Source organism: Equus przewalskii, chromosome 3, assembly GCF_037783145.1.
Source record: "Equus przewalskii isolate Varuska chromosome 3, EquPr2, whole genome shotgun sequence".
Taxonomy (NCBI): domain Eukaryota; kingdom Metazoa; phylum Chordata; class Mammalia; order Perissodactyla; family Equidae; genus Equus; species Equus przewalskii.
The window spans coordinates 36,839,314-36,859,504 of record NC_091833.1 but is presented as its reverse complement, the minus strand read 5'-3'; the positions used below and the strand labels follow the sequence as shown (position 1 = coordinate 36,859,504).

At 38.2% G+C, this 20,191-nt stretch overlaps 1 protein-coding gene across 20 annotated transcripts in view; it reads right to left on the bottom strand.

Annotated features, from left to right (window-relative positions):
• SLC9B2 (solute carrier family 9 member B2) overlaps nt 1–20,191 on the bottom strand; it is a 60,135-nt gene that overhangs the window by 29,275 nt on the left and 10,669 nt on the right. For 15 of the 20 annotated variants that reach the window (XR_548057.2, XR_011538594.1, XR_011538590.1 and 12 more), the window contains 3 exons: nt 17,293–17,432; nt 16,440–16,620; nt 4,501–4,671 (listed from right to left, as the gene is read on the bottom strand). Coding sequence is in view for 14 of the 20 variants with exons in the window: in XM_008540129.2 (XP_008538351.1) it covers nt 4,501–4,671; nt 16,440–16,620; nt 17,293–17,382 (442 nt within the window). In the remaining 6 variants the exon portion in view is untranslated. The remainder of the gene's footprint in view (nt 1–4,500; nt 4,672–16,439; nt 16,621–17,292; nt 17,433–20,191) is intronic. The other 5 variants (XR_011538591.1, XM_070614107.1, XM_070614112.1 and 2 more) reach the window with 1 other exon arrangement.

Below are 20,191 nucleotides of genomic sequence, written 5' to 3'. Positions count from 1 at the left end.
AAACAGCAGAAAGATTCTAAAATTATTTACCATGTCAGATTACTTGAAATATCAATACCTATATGGGCTCTATTTTACCTATTTTCAAACCAGATAATTTAATAAAAAACATATAACCTGCTTTGCAAAGGCTTAGAAGTGAGTTATCATGAAATAGACATTGTTCTGTCATGTCAGCTGGTGACTCTTCTTTCATTCAGCCATTCAACATTTATCAAATGCCTTCGGTACTTTCGACACTATAGTAGGTATTAGAGATATTGCAATGAACAAAGGCTCAGTACTATCCCTCAACAAGCTTTCAGTCTATGGGGGCAACCTCAATTTTATGGAAGCATGAGGAGGCCTTATACAAGCTGAGACAAGGAAGGGTGAGTCAGCAGGGGCCAAAGAAGGGGAAGGGGAATGAAGAAGGGGCTGGAGAAGTTGAGAAGTTTCTGGGAGAAATAACAGTTTCTTCCAAGGTATGAAGAGAAAGTGTGACACATTCTGGGAACTGCAAGTAGTTGAGTGTGCCTGAGGAAGCTGGGTAGTTTGTGAGAGAATCCTGCCCTCCCTGATACCACATGCCCAGATAGGGGAAGGATTTCTCCTCAGAGACTGCAAGCCGTCCACACTCCGTTCTTCTCTAGCAGGACTCTTTTCTTACCACATCCTTATATGGACCACACTTCAAAGGACTAAATAAATTTACTAACTTTGGGTTGTTTTATATGTAAGCTATGAGAATAGAGATGAATTACAAGTATAGCTTTTTGTGACTTGTTCCAGACACCATTAGGCAAGGAAGCATCTCTTCCAGGCATTTCTCATTGCTGCCATTTAATCTAGAAGAAGTTATGAATTCTGCAGTCATGATCTTTCTAGAATTTTTGAAAGTAAGAACCAGCCTACAATAGCTGTTTTTAAAAGAATAATAATATATTTGCTCATGATAAAATTAAACCATGACAGACAATGTAAAGTGACCAGTACATGTCCTACCCCAAGTGCAACTTTCCAGCTTCATTCCCCAAAGGTTTCCACTGTCCAGAGTTTTCTGTGCCCTTCCAGAAAGTTTCTCTACCTATTAAAGCATGCTTCTCTGTGTGTGTGTACGTGTGCTCTTTTGCACTGGACACAAATGAGAGCACGTTTAAATACCATTGTATAATCTGTTTCTTTTCCACTTAACAATATATCGTGGACATATTCCCAATGATGCACATATATATTTGCCTTGTTTTTTTTTAATAGTTGGAATAGTTTCTCGTTGTGTGGAAGTACCATAATTTTTGGACTAAGTAAGGGACTTGAAGGAACTTTCCAGATTTTTCATTACAAACAGTGCTGAAATGAGCACAGTATTTATTAACTGCATGCCAGACCCTTACTCTACCCTGGTAATGCAGAGGCGAGCTACACCAACATGGTCCTTGTCCACATAGAGCTTACATATTTGTAGGTTTGTGCAAGTATATCCATAGGATAATTCTTAGCAGTGGAAATGTTAGGCTCCAGGGTACAGTGTATATCATTTTTATAGATATTAATGAATTACCAGCCAAAAATGCTGCACTAACCTTACATTTCATTAATTTGTCAACAGTTCTTTACTGAAACTTAAAATGTGAATCTAAACCAGGCCTAAATTGATTATAGCATATAACTACCTGAAATCAAAAGGAATAATAGTCTAATAAGAACTCACAAATATGTAGGAGTTTCTTTTGGAGTTTTGGAGGGGATGAAGGAGCATTTTTCATTTCTGAGATGAATGTACAAACAATTTCCCTGAGACAGTTCTGTTTGCCGATGGCCTCGGTTGATGTGGCCACCTGACTGTGATTAGGAAGGCGCCCCCTCTGGCCTCTGAGCCCCTGGGGGGGCCTTTCCCTTGGGTGTGGAGAAAAGAATACCTTCTTTGATAAGGAGTATTCTTCTTTCCTCCTTAATTTCTATTACGGAAATTTTTTAAAACATGCAAAAATTATCAATACATGGCCAATCTTATTTCATCTACTCTCAAGTTATTTTGAAGCAAATCATTATTGAAAAAAATTTCCAGCAACCCAGACCATCAGCAAAGGAAACAGTGTCCTAGGAAAGTTGTTTTCACATTCATTTTTGGAATAAAAAATGCTCCTTCATCCTCCATCTCTGGCAATTATTTCAATGAATTTTTAAAAATATGGAATAGGCAATCATCACACATGTCTGTCTTAACAAGTCTTCTTTATGGATTCAGATAATGTTTCAGTTTTAGATACTGGCCCTAATACGCTAAGAGCCAGTAAACTTCTGTCACAAGCGTACCACTATAGAAAGGGATGGTAAGATACATTACGTACGTGACTTTTAAGAATGATTTCAGTGACCTCAGGAGATTTCATGTAATCACAAAGCCCAAGGATTTATCATTTTGCAACATGTGTATTTTGCTTGTTGCAATAACAGGCATGGAGTGGAAAAGAGAAGGATGAGGTGTAAAGGGCATTTTCATGGCGTCTAGAACAGTAGTCCTCAACTTAGGTTGCATATTAGAATCACTGGGGAGCTTTTAAAAATTCTGATACCCAGGGCTACTCCATTCAATTAGTTCAGAATCTCTGGGGTGGGTCCCAGGCATCAGCTTTTTAAAAAATTTCCCAGATGATTCCTACGTGCAGCCAGGTTTGAAAACTTATGATTTTTCTGTGGAAAGTGTGGTCTTTGAGCTTATTAGAAAGGCAGAATCTCAGGCCTCACCCCAGACCTACTGAATTAGAGTCTGCATTTTAACAAGATCCAAGGTCATTCTCTGGATAATAAAGTGTGAGAAGCTCTGACTTTGATGCAGGGGTTAGTAAACATTTTCTGTAAAGGGCCATACAAGAAACACTGCAGGCTTTGTGGGCCACATGGTGTCTGTTATAAGCTCTCAGCCCTGCCATTGTAGTATAAAAGCAGCCACAGACAATATGTAAATGAATGAGCAGGAGTGTGTTCCAATAAGATCTTATTTACAAGAAGAGATGGTTTGCCAACCCTTTATCATAGCACACAGGCATATTTAGAAACAGCCCCCCTTTTGTTTTTGGTGAGGAAGATTTGCCCTGAGCTAACATCTGTGCCAAGCTTCCCCTATTTTGTATGTGGGACGCCACCACAGCATAGCTGACAAGGGTGTAGTCCACAGCCAAGACCGGAACCCACGAACCTGGGCCACCGAAGCAGAGTGCACCGAACTCAACCACTACACCACCGGGCTGGCCTAGAAACAACCCATTGTCATAATAATTCAATTAAAAACTTTAACAAAAAGCACCCATGATAAACAATATGAATTAAGTGAAATAACTTGAATTTTACCTAAATTGAAAAATATATTGGGAAACAGTGTAGAGTAAGATGTAAATAATTCTACTTCTTTTTACATTTAGTTTCAATTGCTCACCACAAATTCACAGGAAAATAATTTTGGTCTATGTTAACCAATCCTGAGGTCCTCACTAATAGAAAAAAATTTTTACTTAGGAAATGTGTGTGTGTGTGGGGGGGTCTGGTCCTGTGGCTGAGTGGTTAAGTTCATGCACTCTGCTTTGGCAGCCCAGGGTCTCACTGGTTCGCATCCTGTGCACTGACCTAGCACCGCTCATCAGGCCATGCTGAGGTGGCGTCCCACATAGAGGAACTGGAAGAACCGACAACTGGAATATACAACTATGTACTGGGGGGCCTTGAGGAGAAGAAGAAATAAAAAAAAAAAGAAGATTGGCAACAGATGTTAGCTGAGGGCCAATCTTTTAAAATAAAAAAAAGGAGATGTGTGCAAATATGCATGTGTAAAAGGTACATGGTTTTTAAATAAAACTTAATGATTTATAAATCTGTGAGAAATGGACACAAAATGTCTTTTGTGGTATACTGAAAGTAGTACACTGAAATTTTGTAATATGGAATTTTTAAAAGAAACATTAAAGATATAATACCTAGTTTTAAGACTAATTTTTACGTGTCATATCTGCACAGTTCTCATGGCCTCTGGAAGAATAGTTTTGTAATACATGTTGGAACTTCACTCATTTGTCAATGATGTGAGTGACTGACAACATATTAAGCCCTGGTCTGCAGCATTTGCTGATTTCTGTATTACAGATACTTCTACCAGGGCTGATGTTAACCTACCAACCTGACATCATTGAACGTGGAGCTGGGAACAGATGGGCAGTGACACACGGTGATATAGTATTTCCATAATCTCAAGAGGAGAGATAAGAGGAAAATGTAGTAAAATAATTAAGAAGTGATTGGTTTTGAGTATTGCTCTTGTGTTTAATGCAAGTTATTTAATTGTAAGTATATATAATTTAATTTTCAAATTGCTGTTTACCAACTGGCTCATAAAACTCATCACAATTTAACAATCAGCTTTAAGGGCCAGCACAGCAAATACAGAAATAGTTTATTCCTTTATTTCCCAAACTACTATTTTAAAAATATGATTTACTCTGAAGGACACAGGAAGTGTTTGGTACTTACCAAGAAGAGGAGGCAGTGGAGGCAACGTAGGTAACTTAATGAGCCCCAAAAGTTTCCCTCCAAAGATGGCACAATAGAACAGGATTATAATTCCAAATAGGTTTCCTCCAGGAAGACATTCACTGCCAGTAATTGACCACACTACAGCCCACAGAAGAACAAGGATGGTAACTGAAATAAACCAGGAAAACTTCTATCAATAAGTTGTCATATGTCGGTTTTGATATAATCTAAAAGTTTTTAAAAATAAATACTGAATACACATACAAATATTTATAACCATGTGTAAGTTTTGAAGAACACCAGTGATATGAACAACTGGGTAATTACCAACCATCTGAAGAAATAGGATATTACCAGTGCCTTGAAGGCAGCTCTGTGTTCCTCTTAATCCCATCCCCCATCGCCTTCCACACTGCTACAACTAATACCTTGAACTTTTTTTCTTTTTACTATTCCCTTATTATTCTTTTTAATTTTACTATAAATATATCAGTAGTTAATAAAAAGAGAAACAATCACTATCTTTAACCTCTTCACAGGAGCATGAGAATACTTGAACAACCACACTCCCCTATTTTAGCTCTGCCTTGAATTAAACATTATCATTGTTTCTCTTCTATGTTGACGTTTGTTTAGAATTACTCAGATACTTACCTTTTTGGGGGGGCCATCATTCATTGTGGCACCTCAAACCTTTCCTCTGGGACAATCATCTGGTTGCCTGAAGTATTTGCTTTAGTAGAGGCATTTCTGTTAGAATGCAAAATATGTTTCCCTGTTTCAAAAACCTTGTGTTCTACAAAATCAGACACTGAAAACAAAAAGACTTATGGGAAAAACAGAGTTGGAGCAGACGACCCAAAACTCAAAACTTGTGACCAAAGCACTAAAAAACAGTAACAATTCTAATACAGTATCAGCACAGTTAAATCTCTACTGACATCCGCATCTAAAGTCAGTCTCTTCTTTGCAGACTTAAACCCTGGAACCACACTTCCTTTTCCCCGAGATGTAGAATCTTGAGGGCATTTGCTTTAAATAGAGAGCAGCTCCATCAAAATCTTATGCAGATTGTAGCTTATTCATCAAACAAAGGTTTGTTTGTTTTTAACTGAGGGAAAAGTGTTGGCAGCTTCTTCACCTGTACTGCCAGCTTCTTCACCCACGTGTGGTTTCATTAGATAGCTTAACCTTGTGGGAAGTTTAAAAAGTCTTTGAAGCCCCTAAACCAGCTGCCCAAAAAGAAGGCACTTTCACAGAGATTTCAGCTTTTTAAAAGGTCCTCAAGTTGATAAGGCTTTATCTTTAATTGTAAGAAAACATCTATCTGATTTTTGTTTGTTTTCAATTCACTTTGTATTCACTTGCTATTGCTTGATGATGAAAAATACTAAGATGCCAGGAAAAATTATGTACAAAAATGCAAATTCCATCTGGCACTCACACAATACCCTATTTACCATCGCATAAGAGCTAATTTATGGTACAGAAACTCTCTGTAGCAAAGCATGTTATGTTTCTCATAAGGCTCTGTTGGTAGTAAATTCTTAGTTTTGTCTGAAATTATCTTCATTTTCATTCTTAAGACAGAGTTTTTCTGCATATACAATTCTAGGTTGAGAGTTACTTTCTCTCAGGTCCTTGAAAATATTACTCTTTGGCTTTCTGGCTTTCATTGCTGCTTTTACTTCTAATTTCTGCTTTTTTAGGGAATTCTTTTTCTTTGGCTGTTTTTAAGATCTTTTCCTTTTCTTTGGTTTTCTGCAATTTCAGTTTGATGTATTTAGGTATGACTTCCTTTCGGTTTGCTTGGGATTTAAGTTTTTCACTAATTCTGGAAAATTCTCAGTCTTCATTTCTTCAAATATTTCCTCTTCACCATTCTCTATTCTCTTTTTCTGGAACTAGGATTAGACAGTCATACTCTTCTCCATGTTGCTAGCCCTCATTTTCACATTTTCCATCTTTGTGTCAACTGCATTCTAGATAATCTCTTCAGATCTCTTACTAGTTCACCAATTCTCTTTTCACTTAACCCACTGCTTCATCTATCCACTGAGTTTTAAATTTCAATTACTGTACTATATCTTTCATTTCTAGAAATTCGACTTGGTCATTAGCAAAATGTTTGTTTATTTTTTAAAAATAGTTCCTTGTTTTGTACTTATATTTGCTATCTCCTCTTTAATTTCTTTACAGATACCAAAAATATTTTCTGTTCTATTTTCTGATAATGCAAATTTTTGAAATCTCTGTTTCCTTGTGCATGTTGTGATCTTTTAAAATTTGTTGTGACAGTGACCTCTTCCTTGAAACTTTACCTTTGGGGATTGTTGGAGCCTTAGGTTGAATGTGCGTTTTCCTGGATAGGATCTGCATTTGCTTCTACCATGTGCTTAGAAGCTTCCAATCTGGGATCACTTTTAGATCTATTTTCAGCTCGTGTTTTTTATGTGAATTTGGAGCACAGATCAGCAGGGAGTTACACATTTTTAGTGGGACGCTCCTCTCCCCCAGCCAGCACCATAGTTGAGATAGATGTGGGTGCAGGCCCCATCTGCAGCTGCCACGCTGGGCTCCAGCTTTGTGTGGGTGAGGGAGGACGAGTGCTCCTGAGACTTCTGCCCACCTGGACCAGCTCCAGCACGGCCCCCTATGCTCTCAGGGCCTCAGAATGACTCTCAAGCTCACAGGTGTTTTGCAGAAGCCTCCAGGGTGAAGGCCAGCTTGAGTACATATTTATCTCCTCTGCTCAGTTTGGTTTTGGTGTCCGATGACTTCCTGTTTTCTTCACAGAAAAAAGGTACATTTAAAAAGACTTAAAATACTGTTTTCATCTTGGCATAAGTGAGAGAATTGTTCACTGAATCTTGTCTACCATACTGCTAGAGACTGAATCTAATGCCCCAGTTTTTACATCCTCACAGAATTGTTCCTGATTTTCTAGGCTTATGATGATGTTACAATGAAATAAATAACTTAAGGCCTTCAGTATTTTCCAGTTGGCTATAGGGGCTGAAATTTCTATACAGTATTGAAGGTACAATGAGAAAGTAGGAATTACCAGCTACTAAATTTTACTGTATCACAGCATGAACCCGATTTTATACTAAATTCAGCAAGGTACTTTTCTACTTCAAGACCACTTTTAAAAAAAATCTCTAATTTTCCTTTCCTCTCCCATACTCAAAATTCAGTTCTAAATACACAGTAAATATATGTGTATAAGGTTTCTCTAAATCATCTTTAATTTAGTTAATAATTTACTTCTCATTTATGATTTTGGAAAATCATTTTTTCACATGTAAGATTGACTTCTTAAGACAAATACTTATGTATTCCGAATGGGCACAGGAAGGAATATAGGAAAAAGCCCTCTTGTGAGCCTCAGGAACAGAAGCACAGAAAACAAGAGAAGAGGTGCTCATACACGTGAGTCCACTTCTCAGGCAGCTGATGGACAACGATTATAGAACTCAAAACAGTGAGTCTCCAGACCACATCGTTCATTTACACCTTTCCTATGTCAATCTGTATCAGTTTTCCTGTAAATGTTTTAACTAGAATTTGAAGGGTAAAAGTTTAAAAACTTTTTAAATATAAATATAAATTATAAATAATAATTTGAAGGGTAAAAGTTTAAAAAAGTAATAAAAAGGACAGAAAAGGTATTAAATTATCTGTTGCCTTATCAACTAGTGTACATTTTGGATCCTGGTTTTCTCCATGTGTTTTAAATAAAGTTTGAGATTTTTTTCTCATGCTAGTTTAGAAAATTAACTAATTTCAGTAAAAACATATCCAGAGTCTAAAGTATAACATACCATTGTTCCAGTTGAGAATGGTAAAATGTCTTTCATTTTCATTTCGTGAGCTTCAGAGCTCACGAATGAATTACAACCATAAAGAAGTGAGTCTGATTTTTGAGTAAACATAACATCGAGAGCAAATGAGTTATATTCTTCAACATACTTACTTTGGGAGGCCATATATCTACTTCAATGACACTGTCATTCCTCAACACAGTTTTCTAAATTGTCTTTAAAGTTGCCTTTAAAGCACTTTTCAAATCCCTTCTCCTTTTTCATACTATACTACACATCCTCCACTATACACAATACACACACACGCGTACATACACACAGGTACATTCACACACTTCTTTTTTGAACAAAAAACAGCATTACTGAATCTGAACATCCATTTATTAATCAAAGTGATATCAGCTTAATGTTTGGCTGCCTCAAAAAACCAAATCCATTCCTAAAAGACAAATATACCCCAACTCTAACAATATCCAAAATTGTGCTGAGATAAATTCTCAAGGAAAAATCTTCCAAATATTTTGTTTTTTTAAAATTGAGATTCATAATAGTTTGTATCATTGTGAAATTTCAGTTGTACATTATTTCTTGTCTGTCACCACATAAGTGCTCCCCTTCATCTCGTGCCCACCCTCCAGCCCCCTTCCCCTGGTAACCACTGAACTATTTTCTTTGTCCGTGTGTTTGTTTATGTTCTGCATATAAGTGAAATCATATGGTGTTTGTCTTTCTTAGTCTGGCTTATTTCGCTTAGCAAATAATACCCTGCAGGTCCATCCATGTTGTTGCAAATGGGAAGATTTTGTCTTTTTTATAGCTTAGTAGTATTCCATTGTATATATGTACCACATCTTCTTTATCCAGTCATTGGTCGATGGGCACTTGGATTGTTTCCATGTTTGGCTATTGTGCATAGCGCTGCAATGAACACAGGGGTGCATATGTTACTTTGGATTGTTGATTTCAAGTTGTTTGGGTAGATACCCAGTAGTGGCATAGCTGGGTCACATGGTAGTTCTATTTTTAGTTTTTTGAGGAATCTCCATACTGTCTTGCATAGTGGCTGCACCAGTTTGCATTCCCGCCAGCAGTGGATGAGGGTTCCCTTTTCTCTACATCCTGTCCAACATTTGTTGTTTCTGGTCTTGGCAATTACAGCCATTCTGACTGGTGTAAGGAGATATCTCATTGTAGTTTTGATTTGTATTTCCCTAACAATTAGTGATGTTGAGCATCTTTTCACGTGCCTGTTGGTCATCTGTATATCTACCTTTGAAAATGTCTGTTCATATCCTCTGCCCACTTTTTGATCGGGTTGTTTGTTTTTTTTTGTTGAGGTGTGTGAGTTCTTTATGTACTTTGGATATCAACCCCTTGTTTGATAAATGATTTGCAAATATTTTCTCCTAGTTGGTGGGTTGTCTTTTCATTTTGTTGATGGTTTCCTTTGCTTTGTAGAAGCTTTTTAGTCTGATGTAGTCCCATTTGTTACCTTTTTCTTTTGTTCCCCTTACCCGAGTAGACACGGTATTCAAAAAGATGTGGCTAAGACCAAAGTCAAAGAGTGTACTGCCTGTTTTTTCTTGTAGGGGTTTTATGGTTTCAGTTCTTACATTCAAATCTTTAATCCATTTGGAGTTAATTTTTGTGTGTGGTGAAAGATAATGGTCTACTTTCATTCTCTTGCATGTAGCTGTCCAGTTTTCCCAACACCATTTATTGAAGAGACTTTCCTTTCTCCATTCTTTGCTCCTTTGTCAAAGATTAACTGTCCATAGATGTGTGGTTTTATTTCTGGGCTTTCAATTTTGATCCATTGATCTGTTTGTTTTGGTGCCACTACCATGCTGTTTTGATTACTGTAGCTTTGTAGTATGTTTTAAAGTCAGGGTTGTGATACCTCCAGCTTTGTTCTTTTTTCTCAGGATTGCTTTGGCTATTTGGGGTCTTTTGTTGTTTCATATAAATTTTTGAATTCTTTGTTCTATTTTTGTGAAGAATGTCATTGGGATTCTGATTGGGATTGCACTGAATCTGTAGATTGCTTTAGGTAGTATGGACATTTTGACTATGTTTCTTCTTCCAACCCATGTGCATGGAATATCTTTCCATTTCTTTACATCTTCCTCAATTTCTTTCAGTAATGACTTATAGTTTTCAGTGTACACATCTTTCACCTACTTGGTTAAGTTTATTTCTAGGTATTTTATTCTTTTTCTTGCAACTGTAAATGGGATTGTATTCTTGATTTCTTTTCCTGCTAGTTCATTGTTAGCGTATAGGAATGCAACTGATTTTTTAAAATTGATTTTGTACCCTGCAACTTTGCTGTAGTTGTTGATTATTTCTAGGAGTTTTCTGGTGGATTCTTTAGGGTTTTCTATATATAGAATCACATCATCTACAAATAGTGAAAGTTTCACTTCTTCCTTTCCAATTTGGATTCCTTTTCTTTTTATTGCCTAACTGCTCTGGCCAAAACCTCCAGTAATATGTGGAATAAGAGTGGTGAGAGTGGGCACCATTGTCTCGTTCCTGTTCTCAGAGGAATGTCTTTCAGTTTTTCCCCATTGAGTATGATGTTGGCTGTGGGTTTGTCATATATGGCCTTTATTATGTTGAGGTACTTTCCTTTAATACCCATTTTATTGAGAGTTTTTATCATAAATGGATGTTGGCTCTTGTGAAATGCTTTCTCTGCATCTATTGAGATGATCATGTGATTTTTATTCCTCATTTTGTTAATGTGGTGTATCACACTGATTGATTCATGGATGTTGAAGCATCCCTGCGTCCCTGGAATGAATCCCACTTGATCATGGTGTATGATTCTTTTAATGTATTGTTGTATTCAGTTTGCCAATATTTTGTTGAGGATTTTTGCATCTAAGTTCATCAGTGATATTGGCATGTAGTTTTCCTTCTTCGTGTTGTCTTTGTCTGGTTTTGGTATCAGGGTAATGTTGGCCTCACAGAATGTGTTAGGAAATGTTCCCTCTTCTTCAATTTTTCAGAATAGTTTGAGGAGAATAGGTACTAAATCTTCTTTGAATGTTTGGTACAATTCTCCAGAGAAGCCATCTGGTCTTGGACTTTTGTTTTTTGGGAAGTTTATGATTACTCTTTCAAGCTCTGTACTTGTGATTGGTCTGTTCAGATTCTGTTTCTTATTGATTCAGTTTTGGGAGGTTATATGAGTATAGGAATCCATCCATTTCTTCTAGGTTATCAAATTTGTGGGCATACAGTTTTTCACAATAGTCTCTTATAATCCTTTGTATTTCTGCCGTATCTGTTGTAATTTCTCTTTCATTTCTAATTTTATTTATTTGAGCCTTCTCTCTTTTTTTCTTGTTGAGTCTGGCTAAGGTTCTGTCAATTTTGTTTATCTGCTCAAAGAACCAGCTGTTAGATTCATCAATCCTTTTTACTGCTTTTTTAGTCTATATTTCATTTATTTCTGCTTTGATGTTTATTATTTCCCTCCTTCTGCTGACTTTGGGCTTTGTCTGTTCTTCTTTTTCTAGCTCTGTTAGCTGTATGTTAAGATTACTTATTTGAGATTTTTCTTGTTTGTTGAAGTGGGCCTGTGTTGCTATGAATTTCCCTCTCATGACTGCTTTTGCTGCATCCCATAAGAATTGGTATGTTGTATTTTCATTTTCATTTGTCTCCAGTTATTTTTTAATTTCCTCTTTGATTTCTTCAATGATCCAATGGTTGTTCAATAGCATGTCCACATATTTCCGACTTTCCCAGTTTTGTTCTTGTGGTTGATTTCTAGCTTCCTAGCATTGTGGTCAGAAAAGATGGTTGGGATGATTTCAATCTTCTTGAATTTATTGAGGCTGGCCTTGTTATCCAACATATGGTCTATCTTTGAGAATGTTCCATGGGCACTTGAGAAGAACGTATATTCCGCTGTTTTTGGATGGAATGCTCTATATATGTCCATTAACTCCATCTGGTCAAGTGTTTCATTTAAATCTGCAATTTCCTTGTTGAATTTTTGTCTGGATGATCTGTCCCTTGAAGTAAGTGTGGTGCTGCGGTCCCCTACTGTGATTGTGTTGCTGTTAATTTCTCCCTGTAGGTCTGTTAATAATCGCTTTATGTACTTTGGTGACCCTGTGCTAGGTGCATATATATTAATAAGTGTTATGTCCTCTCAATGGAATTTCCCTTTTATCGTTAAATACTGCCCCTCCTTGTCTCTCATTGTCTTTTTTAACTTGAAGTCTGCTTTGTCTGATAAAAAGTATGGCAACCCCTGCTTTCTTTTGTTGGCCATTAGCTTGAAGTATTGTCTTCCATCCCTTCACTCGAAGCCTATGTTTGTCTTTGTAGCTGAGGTGCGTTTCCTGGAGGCAGCATATTGTTGGGTCTTGTTTTTTAATCCATCCAGCTACTCTATGTCTTTTGATTGGAGAGTTCAGTCTATTTACATTTAGAGAGATTATTGTTATATGAGGGCTTAATGCTCCCATTTTATCTCGTTTTCTAGTTGTTCTATGTTTCCACTGTTTCTCTTTCTTTGCATTTCTGACTGCCATTTCATTTTGTTGGTTTTCCAAGAGGGATTTCTCAGTTCTCTCTCTTTGTGAATTGTGGTTTTGCTCTGAATTTTTTGTTTAGTGGTTACCGTGAGGATTGTATGAAAGATATTGGAGATGAGACAGTCCATTTTCTCATAGCCTCTTATCGCCATTAACCTAAGCAAGTTCCTTCCATTTCCTCTCCCCTTCTGGGTAACTGCTGTTACACAATGTTCTGTTTTTAATTTCCTGAGTTTGTGGCTAAGTTGAAGTGTTTATCATTGCTTCTGACGCTTTCTTTCCCTTTCTCTTTTAAGTTGTAATTGAGTCTTTACCTTCCTATTGTGGTAGAGAGCTGCAGGTTTCTGATCATGTCTATTTATCTTCTTGCTCAGAGCTTTGTTGACCTTCGCCTTTTTGTTGCCAGTGTGAGGGCATCTTTAATTATTTCTTGTAGGGGAGGTCTGGTGGCAGTGAACTCCCTCAGCTTTTGTTTATCCGGGAAAGCTTTCATTTCTCTATCGTATCTGAGGGAAAGTTTTGCTGGATAAGAGTATTCTTGGCTGAAAGTTTTTGTCTTTCAGTATTTTGAATATATTATTCCATTCTCTCCTAGCCTGTGAGGTTTCTGCTGAGAAATCTGCTGAAAGCCTGACAGGGCTTCCTCTGTAGTTTATCTTCTTGTACCTTGCTGCTCCTAATATTCTTTGTTTATCCCAAACTTTTGCCATTTTTACTATTATATGCCTTGGAGAGGGTCTTTTCACATTGATAAAGTTGCACATACGATTAACTTCGTTTATCTGTAAATCTGAAACCATCCCCATGTTTGGGAAGTTCTCAGCAATTATTTCTTTGAATAAGCTCTCTGCTTCTTTCTCCCTCCCTTCTCCCTCTGGGATACCTATAATCCTTATGTTGCTTTTCCTAATTGAGTCAGATATTTCTTGAAGAATTCCTTCATTTTGAAAAAATCTTAGTTCTGTCTCCTCCTCCACCTGTAGAATTTTTACATTTTTATCCTCAAGAAGACTAATTCTTTCCTCCATAAGATCAATTCTATTTCTTAATGATTCTAGATTATTATTTATTTGTGTTTTTCATATCCAGAATTTCTGCTTGATTTTTTTTATAGTTTTAATCTCTTTGGTGAAGAGATCCATTTTATTGCTGGGCTCCTTGAACTGTCTTTCTGTGTTTTCTTGTAAATCGTTGAGTTTCCTTATGATGGCTATTTTGAATTCTCGGTCATTTAGCTTGTATATTTCTGTATCTTCCGTGTTGGTTTCTGGAGAATTGTCATTTTCCTCCTGGTCTGAATTGTTGCTGCAGTTTCTCATGGTGTTTGATGAACTAATCTTTTGTTGTGGCATTTGTGGTATTCTTAGGATGCAGATTCCCCCTGTTACCGCTACGGGGGAGCAGGAGTAGTGTTTCTGGCCGTACCCCATCTGCTGGAAGCTGTGGGGGTATTATGGGTGCTTGCCCCAGCCTGGGATTCATTCAGGCACTTGTGTGGACTGTCCTTGTCAGGTGGGGCTTCCTCACTAGGCTAGGGCCACTCTTTGGTGCCTCAGGGACACTCTGAGCTCCCCCTCCCCACTGGAAAGTGATCACTAGTGGGCTCAAAGCTACCTCACCTATTCCCACAGCTGCCTGGGACATGTTCCCTCTTTGGGAGCACTGCTGCACTGTGAGCACTCATGTGTGCCTGGAAGTGTTTGTCCCAGCACAAAAATCTGGTGAGGTCCCTTACAATCCACAGTCCGTGGTGCCACTGAGCTTGGTGGGCAGGGCTTCCAGGCAGAGACCTGAGCTATGGCTGCTCCTTGACAGCCCTGGGGCATGGTGGGCTCCCCCTCCCCACCAGGAAAGTAAGCGCATGTGGGTTCAAAGCTGCCACACCTATTCCCACAGTTGCCTGGACTGGTTACCTCTTTGGGAGCACAGCTGCACTGTGAGCATTCATGCACACCTGCGAAGTATTTGCCCCAGCTTGGAAATCTGCTGAGGTCCCTGTTTATGATCTGCAGTCTGTGGGGCTGCTGAGCTTGGTGGGCAGGGCTTCCCTGCTGGGACCTGGGCTGTGGCTGCTCCTTTACCACACCGGGGTGTGGTGGGCTCCCTCTCACCACTGGGAGATCAACCACGAGTGCAGGCTAAGGGTTACCGCTGCCTCCTCTTATGGTTGCCCTGCTGCGTGTTTCCACTTTCCAGGTGCTTGCACCAGGTTGGAGTGTTCGTGTTGCATGCACAGGGTCAGCGGGGGAGAACAGGGTGTGCTCACCTGTCTCCATCACTTCCTGGGGGGCCAGTCCACCCACCCTCAGATTTATAGCTGCATGTGTCTCTCAGGCATCCTATTGTGCTGTGTGGGTTTCCTCTGTTGGTCAGTAAGTGTCCATTTAGTTATAACTCAAAAGGCAGAGAGAGGAAGGGACTAGCTCACTCAGCCATATTGCTGACGTCACTCCTCCCAAATGTTTTAAGTAATAGCAGCTCTATGGGAATAAATTGAATTGCAAACGAGGATTCTTCCTTATAAAATGATGTGACATTTGGAAGTGTAGCTGTGTTGGCTTAAACCTTAGTTGCATTACTTAACAGTAATAACCAACATTTATGTAATGCTTTTCTGTTTACAACTGATTTCTCAATCACTTTTCTCATTGGAGGTCTAACATAATCCTGTGAGATTACTCTGACGCAGAAAAGGAAAAGGTCCTTGATCTCTGCTCTTTTCCTCTTTCTGACAGCTGGAATGGTGGTGACCACAGTGCTCTTGGAAGCCCTCCATGTTGAAGATGGTGGAGCTTTTCAGCCTGGGCCCCTAGTGACTGTGTGGAGTAAAGACACATACCATTGTGAATTGTTCACCCAGTAATTTTTTTTTTCTTTTAAGAAGGGAAGCCCACCCGTTTCTACTCTCCCCTTTTTTTTTTTAAGATTTTATTTTTCCTTTTTCTCCCCAAAGCCTCCTGGTACATAGCTGTGTATTTTTAGTTGTAGGTCCTTCTAATTGTGGCATGTTGGATGCCGCTCAGTGTGGCTTGATGAGTGGTGCCATGTCTGCACCCAGGATCTGAACTGGCGAAACCCTGGGCCACCGAAGTGGGGCTTGCCAACTTAATCTCTCGGCCATGGGGCCGACCCCTCTTTTTTTTTTAAATATGGTTTTAAGGTATCCTTTTTTTGGTGAGAAAGATTGGCCCTGAGCTACCATCTGTTGCCAATCTTCCTCTTTTTTCTTGTTTTTTTCCTCCTCAAAGCCCCAGTATGTAGTTGTATATCCTAGTTGAAGATCTTTCTAGTTCTGCTATGTGGGACGCTGCCTCAGCATGGCTGGATGAGGGGTGCTATGTCTGCACCCACGATCCGAATGGTGAAACCCTGGGCTGCTGAAAGGGAGCATGTGAACTTAACCAGTACACCACCTGGCTGACCCCACCTAGTAGTTTTTATGTGTGAGAGAAATAAACTTCTTTTTGTTCTTTAAACCATATTATTTGAAATCTTTCATTATATGACAACTTCATCTTTTACCATCTTTCTGAATTCACCCGTACCATTTACATACCATTTGTTATCACTCTATCCAGTAAACCACGTGGAGGGCAAGCAAATGTTTGTCTCAGTCTTTGCAAATGAGTTGATTCAGTTGGTGTTTCCTGCAGCCTTTTTTCACTGCTACTCAATAGGTTACTTCCTTCTGTTGGTTCATTTCCCTCTGTACCTTTGAGGTTCATAACTGTCTCCTCCTGTGTTTAAAGCAATTAAAAAAATACTTAAAACTGTATATTTGCTGTCCATTTTTATAGTCACTGAGCCACCACATCACGAATAAAATTTCCATTTTTAGAATTAAGGGTAACAGTTCATAGGGGAAATATACAGCTTCATTTCTAGCTAATCAGCTACTGCTTGGAACAAGAACTCTCTTAGGGGTGTTTACCACTGAGTCACTATTGTAGCATTATAAATGCCTGAGTCACATACAATGTCATTACATTTGCAATACTGTTTAAAAATTAGCCTATTTAAGATATGATTCAAAGCAATAGTTGGTAAATATATCAAAGTGGTTCAGAAAAAAAAATAACTATCTGTGATGAAAAACAATTCACATTCATTCATCTACTTGAATTTAAGCAATAAAAACAGAGAGGGAAGAAACCAGAAGCATTCTAGGGTTTAGGCTGCGAACACAAAGCATTTCACAGGCTCTCTATTTCTGCAGTTTTATGTAGGGCTAGCTGCTAAAATGACTGGGAAAATTGGTAGTCACACCTACTGTACAAGCTTGGGGATTAAGAATGGGAGAATTGTTAACTGAGTGACAGAGAATGAAGAGGACACATTGCTATCATAGATTTGGAAGTCCCTTCCTTAAGGAAATGGTTGAGATGGTCTACTCTTGATCACAGATTTACCTGGGTTTCTTGATCCGTAGAGGCTATGTTATTCATCTCTGTGGATGGTGCCAAATCTTCATGTTCAATTGTCTTATCTTCATTCTCCATGATTGATAATTAAGAGTAAGATGATAGAGGGAAAAGGAACAAGATCTGTTCTGAAGGAGAAACAGTATAGATATAGAATAGCAATTTGGGATTTAAATGAATGAATCAGACAGCAATTTGAGCCATTTAAAGGAATGAATTGTACTTATTTTTCCCCTTAGAACTCTGAATGGCTAAGATATTTTAAATTATTCTTAACTTTCAATTGCTAATCTTTTCTTTGATTACAATATATTATCCTATTGCTTATCTACCTTTTTATCTCTCTTAAAAAAGCCCTTGTTGACCATCATATGTTCATGATTTCTCTCCCATCCTGTTTTTTCAGTTATACTTTACACATTCCAGGCAATATTACTGTTAAATTGTCCTCTGTAATGGGCCAACTTGATGAAGCAGGAAAGCTCCAGGTAATTTTCCAATGTTGATAGAGGAAATGAGTCACCAAAGAGAAATCTATGGACTCCATCATTTTCAGAGAAACCAGAGTCACTAATTCCTGCCCGGCTCTTATTTCTGAATTAAAGTAAAAAAATACAACATTGATTGAGTAGCCACAATGTCTCAGACACTATAAGTGCTATGGTAGTCTCCTGCTGGTTATTATGGGTAACTCAAAGATTGCCAAAACACATTCTTTGTTTTCCATAGGCTTATGGTATGCCAGGAAATATAAACTTATACCAAGTAACTAAAAACTTGTAGGGCAGACCTACAAGGTTGGCTTCATAAACACCCACTTCAAGCTTTTCTCCCCTGGCTGCCCAGGCTATAGAGGCTGAAAAGCCACATAATCCAATTCTTAGCCATGTTTGCAGCTAGAGGTAGCCATGTGTCCCAGCTCTAAGTAACGAGACATAAGTGGGAGTCCCTGGGAAGGGCTTTCATTCCCAAATAATAAGGGAAGGACTTTTGAGAATCATACTGTTTACTTTTCACCTCTAACATTTCCCTTTCTCCTTCCTTGGATGTAGATACACTACCTGGGGGACAGCAGCCCTCTTTCCACCAAGAGAATAAAAAGCCTTATACCAAGGAGAGTACAGAAGTGGAGTGGCTTCCCTGATGACATCCTTGAGTTGCTGCATCAGTCTTGGGCTGCCAAGCTTTGAGGTAATGGTTTAAACCACTATTAGTCAAGTTTTCTTTTTACCAGTAACCAAAGTTATTCCTAATGCAACATGTATGATGAATATTATAGTAGAGGTACAAACTACAAACCTAGGTAGGACCAAAGGAAAAATTATATAAGAGAAGGGAAAATCTAATTCAACACATATTTAAGTGCCTAATATGTGCCAGGCACTATGCTAGGCCATAAAGACAAAGATTAATTAGACAGGACTCCCGCCTCAAGGAAGCATTTTCTGTTTAACAAAGTGCCAAGATGTTTGAATTTAAAATTTCAAAGAAAATTATATCCTTTCCACCACGACCACCATCACCACCACCATTTTTCTTCCTTACAAAACAGAGTGTTAGCCAGAAAGGCATCTCAAAGAACCTTCAGCTTGATTTTTATTATGTATAATAAACATATGTATACATGATGACATATTATATATATGTACATATAATTTTTTGAATTAAAAAACTTACTCCAAAATTTAGACTCATAATGAGAAAGAACAGCATTTTGACAGGAAAACGTTGGGCTCAGAAAACCCTTGTCTTAAAGGCATAGAGGCATGAAAGCCAGTGGGGTGTGAGGGAAACTTTGCTGCTCCCACTTTGCATGTAGTAGGAGGCTGAGAGTAATGGGGGAGGAGGCTAGAGATTTGGAATATCATGTCCAAAACCATGCGGCTTGGCCTTTACCCTCTGTAGAGAATGACCCTTAATCTCAGAGTAAGTGACGAGGTCTGCTGGCTCTGGAGTTGGACAAACCTGGGTCTGAAGTTCAGCTCTATCGTATACCAAATCGCTTAGCCTCTTTCTAACTAATTCCTTATCTACAAAATGGAGACAAGAGTAGTTCCAACCACGCACACGAAAAGCATCCAACAGTGTTGGTTATAAGCCACTCATATTCCTTCTCTCTAATTATCATAAATCTCTAAGAATCCTTCTGCTTTTCCTATTAACCTTGAAGAATTTATTACTTAAGCCCATTGATTTTCTTTGACCATATTTTTTACTTCTTTCTGTCAAGGCCAGCTTCTTGATTAGGTGGATGTTAACACTCACCACTGTCATTTCTTCACCTTTCTCTTTAGTAGAATTACATAGAAACTCTTGGGCAGCGCCACTAGAACCACCTCCATCAAATTCTCAAAATCAGCCAATTATGCTACTTACGAAGAGTATTTTTAAACAGCCAACAAGTACAACTGATTACTTCTAGTAGAGATAAACTATTGACTAAAATGAAGCCTTTGAGAATTTATTTTATTAATGTTATTCTGGTCCTTTTTAACATAAATGATCAAAACTTGGTGTGTTGCACAGTATATGATATCTGTGGAAATACATAGTTTTGTGTTTCAAAAAAATTTCCCTATTCTCCCCTAAACTCCACCATGAATGCTAAACTACTTATCTGCAATCAGAGCAGTATTACAAAGAGGAAAGGTAAAATAAACTGCCAGTCTTTTAGTAAGTCCAGTAAAGCAACTTACAGCTGCTCAGCTTTGTTTATTCTCTGCTGTTTTCATTTCCAAAAGAACACGTAAGCTATCTATCTCACTTCAGAAACCCACTTAAATTTAGAAAAATCACAAAAATGTAACTTTTACTTAAAGCAACCGTGTTCATGGCATTTACTGTTCATAGTCATTGGATCTTAAAATTACAATAGTATATCACCTGT